Source organism: Limulus polyphemus, unplaced genomic scaffold, assembly GCF_000517525.1.
Source record: "Limulus polyphemus unplaced genomic scaffold, Limulus_polyphemus-2.1.2 Scaffold5257, whole genome shotgun sequence".
Taxonomy (NCBI): Eukaryota; Metazoa; Arthropoda; class Merostomata; order Xiphosura; family Limulidae; genus Limulus; species Limulus polyphemus.
In genome coordinates, this window is record NW_013670867.1 from 23944 (window position 1) to 35324 (window position 11381).

An 11381-nucleotide genomic window follows, 5' to 3' on the forward strand; every position below is an offset into this window, starting at 1 on the left:
AACGCTCACATCCTTTTAATTATGTTTGAAATTATGAACATTGCTCAACATCATAAAAATTAAACCTTATTTTCAATAAGCAATCCTGAAAAATATTTGGGGGTGCTTAACTTTTTTCCAGGTGTATATATTATTTATTTTACCTCATCTAATCTTAACTAACCTAACAAACAAGAAATAAATAATTTACCCAATCTTCTATTTTCTTGCTGTCGATTATCTATTATAGTTAAGCCTACATATTTTATACTAATGGTTGTAGTGCATTAAATAATTTACATTTAATTAAATAATGCAACATAGACTAATAACATGCAAAAAGTAGACAATTTCCCCTAACTCTCAAAACTTTTCTGGTTTTCTAACTATAAGACAAGAACCATTACAAATTCATCCAAGCTAGTCGTTAACCTTCTCATGGGAATGAAGATTGTACACTGAGTGAAATTGTTGCTTATCTGTTCAGAACACATTATACAATATTTCATTTGACAGATGAAAACCTTGACTTTCTATTGGTTATAGGTAATATATAATTAAACGTAAAAGATAACTATTAACAAAGCCTGAAGAGAGGACGTGACGGGTGGGTGTAATTTTCGATTTATAGTTCTGTCACCAAACAAAATTGAAGGCTATAAAAATTATGGTTCATTTAAGCAATGATGATTTTATAGAGAGTAATTTATATTTAATTTCATACTTTTTCAAGGGGTGATGGATAAAATAGAGAGGACATGATGCCTAGAGAAAATATGTCACAAAGGTCACACTAGGGGAAATTCAAGATTGTTTAAAATATTGCCTTGTACAATTAGGAACTTAAAACTTGTTAAAATATGGGTTATTAGCTATAACTTTATGCTATACTAATTGGTATAACATAAACAAAAAGTAGTTTAATAATTTTTTTTTTTTGTTAAGACACTAAAACTTTCTGTCATGCATAGTAAAGGATGCCCAGGGGGAAAGGGTTAAAACATGTAAAAAGTGTGAAAAATAGTTTCCAATGAACATAAGAAACTTCACCCAGTCTTACATAAAATATCAAGTTTTGATAAACTCCTCTTTCCCTTCTTTATGATAAAACTAGTTTTGTCATTAGATTAAAATAACAAAGATAAGGAAACTGAACAAACTAAAGACAAATATAGATTGATAAGAAATCTATATTACCCGAGTACACGAACAGTTAGCAGCTAGCCTTTTCCTCGTCACTTCTTCTTTGTCAAAGTTTGCTTCACACACTTGTACCTCACTGGAAGGCTCAACATTCGGAAGGGGTAGAGGATTGTGTAACATGTAGTGTAAACTCCCTCTCGTGCCATTGTTTGGGGCAGCTGTTATATTAATGAGTTCTAGAAGGTAACATGTGCCAAATGAATGTTAATTTATATTCACAGCAAACTTTAAAACAACAAATGTAAAAACTATAACAATACTTATGCATATTCTAAAATAACAGTTCCAGTACTATAACAGAAAAAGGTTTATTTACACATATTCTCTACCTGAAGAATTATTATTGAAATTACAAACATAAGTCCAACTCTCTATACTTTGTATTCCTGATAAACTTGTAAACAAAAGTTAAAAACCATTTGTTGGGATTTTTCTCTAATCATAATAAATCTTATTTCACCTTTGACAAATTTTGTTTTCACATTTTTAGTGACTAGGTCTAATTGGAAATATTGAATTTCACAACATTTCTTTTAAAAAACTGTAAGTTAACTTTTTCCTAAGTTGAAAATGTATTTCCAATAATACTTGCCTCCACTGACACTTATAGCTATTAATCGACTGCCATGGTTTCTTTCTTTGCTCATCTAAATATTGGTTTGATTTTTTTCTCACTTTCTCAAGTCTTTTATATCCCACTAAATTGCTCTTGGCAATATTTGTGTTGTGACACTCTCCACCTATGTTAATGAATCCTCTATCCTGGTACTATATACTGTATAAGCATCTCATTCAAGGTAATTTTATCACTTTTTTTAGACTAACTCCATCCCAGTCTCTAACACCAGCTCTTTGTAGGGAGGAAGGGTGGGAGAGTATCAGCGGAGGCAAGTATTATTGGAAATACATTTTCAAAACATACTTACCTCCACTGACACTTACGGCAAGATTTTCACATTGAGAAGGTGGAGGGGCCAGTAAAGGCTCTATCCAGACAGAAAGTGTCTGAATAGATCAAGGGTGTACCAAGATAAGAGTGGTACCCAAGTGGGGGAACCACACTACATCCAAAACAGGTATGCTCTTCATCCTGTATCAAGGGTGGAATAGTACATGAGTAATCATCACTACAGGCCAGTCCCAACCAGATAGCCAAGGTTCTACAATTTGTTATTGGAATTATGGGATCTTGGACCCTATATCTCACATTGGTGGCTAAGGCAATTGGACTGCAAAATTATATATAGATATACATTTGATTATATCCCAACCTGTAGCCATAAAGTGATGTGTTCCAAATCACTAGAATTACAATGAAAAGGTAAACAACACCGAAGCGGACAAACTTTCTTCTCCACCTGAAGAATCCTGAAAGGCAACACCCCAGGCTTGGAATGATGGGATCATGCATGCCTTACTCAACCAAAGGAACAGAACTAATCCAGTCTGGAATTATGAACATTCATCCTTACTCCGCAACCGATTGGACAAGGAACCTTCCATTTGCCCCCGGAATTATGGAGAGGGCATGGAATATTGTGCTCATCCAAGGACCCAGGATGGGACCACTCTGCAATCGGAATTACATGGAGTTAGTGGAACTCCTTCCACAAACAATATAATAAACCGATATTGATCAAAAGAAGGGTCATGCACATCCCAACCAGATATCCGAATATAAAATCTGAACCAGCATTACAGGTAGGCTCCCACATAGGATGGTGCTGCACATACCGACATCTGGTGGAAAAGCCTCTGTCCACCACCTCAGTGACTGGAAACTGGGTGTGGTAAGGACTGTCTAACTCTAGGGGTTAATGCTCATTGAGGAGTCCTGAGGAACAGTGCAATAGGTGAACCAGGTTCCCTAAACTTTTAAAAGCAAACAGACCTTGATTTATTCAATCCAATGATCGGCAGGGATGGTCAGGATCCTCTTTAGCTTTACTCATGATAGTCCATGAATGGCAATCCAGCATAATATGGTAATTCCATCTGGTGAGCTCCTAGATGGTCCTATGGAACATCTCATTTCTACAGAGCCTGTTGCAACCGTTACCAAGTATAGTGAAGTAGTGGTTACTAGTGGGGAATTGTATTGATAAAAGTACACCTATCTGGGCATCACTCACCACAGAGTGGGATCCAGTGAAAAAAAGAAGTAAGTAAGTAAGGGATCCTGCAAAATAAAGAGACAAGAGGAAGACAAAAGGTGCTCACTCTTCCTTATAATGTAGGAAATGTTGTTAAAATGGCCACAGGTGGTAGTCGAAAACCCTCAGAAGAAGAAACTGCCACATTGTGTAAAGAATGTGAGAGAAAAGTATTGGGAGAAGGCCATATATCGGCCTTTACGGTGTCCTTCAGTGGGCAATTCAAAAAGGGCAGCTAAAGACATAGAAATGTGACAAAACTGATGAAATGTGATTTTCAGAAGTTTCCTCACCAGGAAAGAAAGTCCAGAATAAGCACTATGGATCAATTTGCGAAGCCACCTCATCAAAATAATTGGGGATTAATCTAAGGAAACCAAAGAATCCCAATGAATAAAATGTTGAGTACCATCACCTCGAAAGGAGTTAGTGCGAGCCACATAACATCTCAGGGCTCTAAAAGGACACAACAAAATATACCCTTTAAGGGAAAGGAGATACATGGTACTTGAGTCTAAAGGCTCGAATGGATGTCAAGACAAAGCATGTAATACCATCTCACTTCCCAAGTGGAAAAGGCCGTTTGGGACGAAGGACTCTAAACGATTTGAGAAAGCCGGGTAGCACTGGGGATTCAAATACTTTTTGATGTTTAGAATATCGAAAAATAGTCGATAAGGTTGCCTTATATAAAGCAACGGTCAAAAAAACGAGATATGGTGGGCACATTTGGTTGAAGTGGGTTCAATTTCCTTGTGAGACACCATTGGTGATAAGAGTGCCATCTCTGTGGATAAATAGCATTGTGGGTCTACAGATAGACTGAAACAAATACAAGAGAACTTTAGAAGTGAAGAGCCATGTAAGTTCCATACATAACGTTTAAGCTTGGGATTGTCTGGGTGTAGAATGTTGGATTTGGGTTGTCTCAATAGTGATGGCCAAAGAGGAAGTGGCAGAGGTGGACACTCTTGAAGATTCTGTAGAAGAGGAAACCATGGTTGGGTCAGTCAATATGGGGCTACCAACAGTACTCAACAAGTACTGGATCAAATCATAGCCAGAACACTGGATAACAGACAAATTGGGAGAAAAGCATAGAGGTGCAATCCCATCCAATCTTGACTAAATGCACCTATCACCAAAGCCCAAGTATGAGATACCAGGGACCAAATAAGCTATAGTTGAGAGTTCCAATGAGTCCCGAACTGAGAGCAAATCCACCAGAAAACCTCACAATGGAGCATCCATTCAGTCAGGTCGAGACAAGTGATCTGATATTAGATTCATTACCCCTTGAACATGGCAAGCCAGGAGGTTGATATGATGGGAGTTAGTCCAGTAGAGAATATCCAATGTTCAAAAACAATTGTAAGAGACCACTGTAGAACTGTAAGAATGAATCATGATGATTTTCCTCTTTAATAGATCGAGACATTGAATCATTGCCTGTTGGACAGCAAGAATTTCTAGAATATTGATGTGGGAGGAAGATTTGTCTTCCACCCATAGACCCTGGAATTCCTGACCATCAAGATATGCACCCCATCCCTGAAGTGAGGCATCTGTGAAGAGGTTAATCTTGATACAAGGGGCAGTATAGGTGCACCAGTAGTATTGTTGGTCTGATCCAACCACCACTCGAGATCTAAGATGTTGCTCCTGATTAAGGAGACTGGATGATCCAGTGGATCACAGTTCATGATCCATTAGTTGCACAACAACTACTGAAGGGACCACGTGTGTGCTCTTCTGAAAAGAATCAGAGATTCGAGAAATGCCCACATCCCCAAAAGGGACAAAACCATCTGCGCAGTAGGAGAAGGAGGCAGGAGTAAGAGCCTGACTGCCCATTCCATATCCTGAAGCCAGATGGGAGTCAACTGAGCCCAGCTTAAAAACATGTTGGAAAAGACACCTAGATGGACAATATATTGAGTCAGCAAGAGCTTTGATAAAACAAGCCAGCCTTGGTGACTTCTGAAAAGAGAATTTGGATGTGTTGTTTTGCCAACTAACGAGATGGTACTAGAAGTTATCAGTTGTCCATATAATGGTGTGTGCACAGGCCCAAAGCATGAAGCTAACGAGAAAAAGGTCATAGGACTCTGCAGAAGACATATGTTGCAGATGCTATCCCAAAGAACAGAGCCCTGAACTGCAGAAAATTACCTTTGTGCATGAAACGTAGATAGTGGCAGGATGACTTTGCTATGGGAATGTGGAGATATGCATCAGCAACATCAAACTTGGTCATCCATAGACCTGGTGAAAAATGCCAATGTAGGTTTAGAAAGAACTCCATTGTAAACCTGGAAAGTTCTAAGAATTGATTGAGATGAGAAAGATCGATGATCATCCGCCAATCTCCTGTCTTCTTGGGCATAACAAATAAATGAGAATAAAATCCCGGAAAAACAGGATTGACTCTCAATACTGCCCCCTTGACCAATAACTCTCTGATAACTTTGGAATGAAGATCCACACTCTGTGGATCTGTTGGGATAGAAATACCACTGTTGGGAGGATAATGGAAGTGGAGAAGTGAACTGAATGACCAACCCTGGTGCCAGAACTTGAAGTACCCATGGATCTGTGGTGTAGGAATTCCAGTTGTCCAGGAAATGTAACCTTGCTCCCACCCAGAGAGGATAGTCACAGATGCTGCTGACAATGGACTGCCTGAGTGGAGAAGCCTTGAAGATAAGAACAGAATATATTCTAAGTACCATCAGATCAAGGAGCAGAAGCCAGGGGGTCAGGACATATGACAAGCAGTCATACCATGACTTACAGCAGGAGCCAATGAAAGTCCAAGGGCCAATGACAACAAGGAAGAATTCAAACAGGCAACATCAATCCATGATTTCAATGCTTCTGGGATGCCCATAAACATCAAGGGATGAAGAAAAGGAGCCTCAGGTAACTCACAGTGGGCTACAGCAGATAGAAAAACTCCCTACGCAATAAATTTCAACAACCTATAAGCCAGGAAACCAAAGAAAGAGCATAAGCTAACAATCTTACCAAAGTAGAAGTCAGCAAAAGACCCAATTTGTCCTCAAATTTATGTGGGGAATGCTGATAGAATTCCTACAAAATATAGAGGGAAAATAAATATCTCAAAATAGTAATAAGGGCCAAACAAATTCGAGAAAATTGTGATTTGTTCAAAGTTATCACAGGGTCCAATCTGGAACCCCACATATCCAAAAGAGGATCAAGTCTTTCGGAATCTAAATATACGTCCTCCAGATAGTGGTAAGTCAACGTATGCTGTTCAGACAAATGTGGTGGCCAAGGCACAGCAATCCTCTCACGTAATTGAGCAGTAAATTTTCCAGCATGAGCAGCAATATTGGGTGAAGGAGAAAAAAAACTAAGTAGTCACCCTCCGACCTTTCAGCCATCAAGGAAAGAGTAGATTCAAAGGCAACTGGAGAAAGCCCCAAAACCTCACAAACCTGACTGATGAATTGAAGAAATGGAGCAGGAGGTGGCTGATTCAAATTGGCCTCATGAGAATCCGACCTAGTAAACGAAGGCACAGGAAAAAGAAGAGTCCAAATTCTCTCTAGACTGTCTTGGATCATTGGCAAAAGCAACCTCAGAAACCCTTGGTGAAATGCCTCCAGACAGCCTCAACTGAGAGTGACCCCCTCCTAATCTTTGAAAGATGTTTGATAACAGAGGTGAAATGGAGGAAGGCTGATTAGTCTCCATGCTTGAAACAGTAACCTGTGAATTCATGCCTGACAACATTGTGTCAATCATTTTTTTTAAAGTAATATTTATTAAATATAATTTATAAAGAAACCCACTAGGTGACGCAAAAATTGCAACCAAAGACATTAAGTATTGCAGCACTTCTGTAGGAAACCCCATGTCTAAATTCTTTGGAGTAAGTGACAAAAAATCTCGCCAATGCTTAGGCGGGCAAAGTTGAAACCCTGGTGGCTGAGTAATAGCTGTAAGTGGCAGCAGAAGTAAGTATGTTTTAGAAATTCTATTTGTATTTTTCACTTTGTCCCACAATAAGTAATTATATTTCTCTGTTTAAATGTCGTTAGAATGCATCTGCTATAGAAATAACATAAACACAGAAATATTTTACCAGCCATAAGTTCATAAACTTCTAGATTGAGGAATGGTGTGGCACTGGCATTTCGATTAAATGCTGGTCCATGTGCAATGAACAAAGTCTGAAAAAAAACAAAAAAAAAACACAATGAGAATCTTTGCTCGCACTATTAACTAATATGTAAACAAAAGATTGGATGACACTTCAAATAAACATTTCATTAATAGTTAACCTATTATTAATTTACAAGTATTTGAGTGAAAATGCACCCCAGTGGAATTGCGCCTACTGATGATTGCCATCTATCAGCCCAATAGTTAATTTTTTTCCTGGAAAACTACTTCTTTATGATAGATACCACGTGATATATTACTTCGTAACGTCTGAATGAAAGCATTTGATCAAACATTGGCTGCACCATTCTTTTTCCTGGTGTTTTTAATACATTTTTACATTTATTATTATACTTTGGCTGCAAGTTTTAAACAACTGATTATAAGTTTTTCAACACGGTACACTATAGCAAGTCAGACAACTTATTTTTAACTTCCACAGTTTATGATTACACTCTATTGGGTAAGTAATATAACCCAAAAATGTAATTTTTTTCTAATTAAAAAATCTCATAGAACCTAGAGACATTTGACAATCACTAATTCTTCAATTATCTTCAGGAATAAAAATAGCTCTATAATGGAGCTTTACTATGATTAAAAGCTTAACAACAAAGATATATAATCAAAATGTGGTATCAGTTTTTCATATAAATATTTCTAAACTTTCATGTCTCTAAAAAAATGAGAAGACACATCTTAATAAAATATTTTACTAAGAAAAGGAAAAAAAAAGATTAACAAAAGGTTGATAAAGGGAAATAAAATGTGTTAAATAAAGTCATTAAAATCTTACGTCCATACTTGGAGCCATGTTGTCATAGCCATGAGTACCCCCATTACAGTATTTCTCATTACCTTTAATGGGATACCTGCAAGGAAAAACAACCAAAATGATTACAATAGTAACTTCTTAATGTTTTGTTCACCATATGTAGGTAAAATAGGCTCAGGAAGTTCGTCTTTTAATTACATATAAGTATCAATAACATATTTAAAAAAAAACAAATGTTTCTATTTTCAGCCACACAGCAATAAAATAAATACATCATTCATACAGGCAATAACACAAACAATGAAATGGAAATAAAAAAGAAAACAAGTTTCTTCCTCTTTTTTTTTAGCATACTTTGCATCACACAGAGTAAATATTTTTTGGGTGTTCTAGCAACCAATCAGTGTAAGTGTTGCACTTCTCTATCACGCTTAGACTAGCACCTAAACTACTGAAAAAAAATACTTATTCAAGCCAAAAAATAAAAAATGACATGAAATTGTTATACAGAAATTCTAACTGATCTCTTGTTAGTGAGAAAAAATTATAAACAAATTCTTCATTACTTACTCCCCCCTAAATATTCTCAAATATTTCCAAACTTGGATTTAAAAACAAGAGATAAAGCCTTAAATCTTTCTACCAAATCCTGTGCTCTGGCTGGAAATAAAATCTTCTCTTGTGTGTAACTACAAAAAAAATATTATTTATTGAATATATTGTTTTAATTTACCAAGAGGTTAATAATTCAACGTGTACCTGATTGGCTGCTGAACATACATCATGACACATCACCAAGTCAGCACAACAACCATTCACTCACTTATTGTTACTGAGACCACTCTCGTACTGTTGCACGCATTAACAATGTTGCCTTCCACTATTTTTAAATATATTTGTTCCTGTTAACTGCTGCAATTCCACTTAACAAAAAACTTCTGTGGATCAATGAAACTTTTGTATTTCAATATGGTGTTCAACCTGTAAATTTTCTTGTACAATACCTACATTTATCAGCACTTAAAACAATAACTGTTCTGAATAATTTTATCTGTTCTCAAGGGCACTGTCATGTATGTCAGTCATCCTGAACTAGTTTTTTCAGAATTTTACTGATCTTAGATCTGAAAGAAAAAAAAACTAATAAGAACACAAAGAGACAAAATAATATTAACAACATACATCACAATACTGTCTTTACAGTCCTGACCCTCCCTTACAAGGAGGATTGTCCCCAAAAACTGGGCTTAAAATGATTGATCACTGTACAAACATGTGAGATAATCAGGTATACACTGACAAACTCAAATAACTGACTATTTCATATTTGTTGATTACGTTATGAAATTCATTCTATTATACCATGTTATATATGTATACCATGTTCATACCGTGTTATATATGTATACCATGGTGATACCATGTTATATATGTATACCATGTTGATACCATATGTATACCATGTTGATACCATATGTATACCATGTTGATACCATATGTATACCATGTTGATACCATATTATATATGTATACCATGTTGATACCATGTTATATATGTATACCATGTTAATACCATGTTATACATGTATACCATATTAATACCATGTTAATACCATGTTATATATGTATACCATGTTGATACCATGTTATATATGTATACCATGTTGATACCATGTTATATATGTATACCATGTTGATACCATGTTATATATGTATACCATGTTGATACCATGTTATATATGTATACCATGTTGATACCATGTTATATATGTATACCATGTTGATACCATGTTATATATGTATACCATGTTAATACCATGTTATATATGTATACCATGTTGATTTATATTCTCTTTCTTTTATTAATAAATATTAATTGATGAAGAGCTTAGAATCGAGACATTTTTAATTATTTTGAAAAAAGTGTTTATACTAGAAAAGGAATTGGTAAAATGTCCATGTTCTTTATCCTACCAGCAATTTTATGATTTTAGATCTCTGTTAAATTTTCTTTCTTGAGCCTATCTTATAAAAATATCATTCCAATAACAGTGACGAGATACATGTTCACTTACAGACGAAGGTACATAGTCTAAAGTCTGTTACTAACCAATGTTTCCAAGTTAAGATATTTCTCATTTTACAAATCATTTTCTGAACATTGTTTGTTGCAAAACTAAGACACATACAACAGTATGATAATGGCTGGAGACGGCTCGTCATCGAATTTGAATACAACAGTATGGCTTGTCATCATCAAAAATGGAAGATGAAGAAGAAATGGGGTTAGGCTTAAGGATTAATCATGTAAAAACTCTAAAAGTAAAAATACCGATGTCACTGATAATGTTCACAACTTCAATTACAGACGTAAAGAAAATACTTCATAAACTAATTTTGTTCACAGTAACTACATTAACAGATTTTTCTCTTTTTCATTTGACTCTAATTTCAAAAAAAGATAAAACATACATTTAATATAGGAGTAGAATACATTTTAACAAAAACAATTTGGTTATTGTAGTTAATGACTTATACATGAAATTTTGCTGAATTGTAGTTTTATAAAAGACTGATCATTACTGTCAAAATCAACACGAGTACGGAAATGAATTACTATCTAAACTAGATAATTTTTTTACTAGCTAGATGTCTGCCACATGATGGTAAATGCCGATTAATTTTTCTTCTAAAAACTAAATCAAAACAAATTGATTATGAACACAATTTCTAAAAATTAATAATGTAATAGTAACAATATATATGTATATAGAATTTTTGTCCTTCTTTTATATTCCTAATTTCTTCTAATATTCCACGAAAACAATATTTTTGTGTGTAGATTTGGTTATCTCCTGTAAGTCATTCTTCATTATAATTTTGATATATGTATATTTTAATATTATATTCAAATCTGCTTCTTGATAAAGCCTTATAAGTTGAACCATGCAAAAAACTGGTTCTCCAAGAAATAGTCTTATACTGCGATTTATTAATATATTTATAACTTTTTATTAAAAATTCTTAAAAAATCTCTCACTGAGTGCAAGAAACATCAGTAATGTATAGTGGCGCCA

General features: G+C 35.3%; 1 protein-coding gene across 1 annotated transcript in view; it reads right to left on the reverse strand.

Moving 5' to 3' along the window:
- Positions 1-11381, reverse strand: part of LOC106472339 (venom phosphodiesterase 2-like) — a 60137-nt gene that overhangs the window by 14406 nt on the left and 34350 nt on the right. The window contains exons 10-12 of the mRNA XM_013932976.2: positions 8326-8401; positions 7450-7537; positions 1177-1358 (exon numbers count right to left, since the gene is read on the reverse strand). Of these exons, the coding sequence (XP_013788430.1) occupies positions 1177-1358; positions 7450-7537; positions 8326-8401 (346 nt within the window). The remainder of the gene's footprint in view (positions 1-1176; positions 1359-7449; positions 7538-8325; positions 8402-11381) is intronic.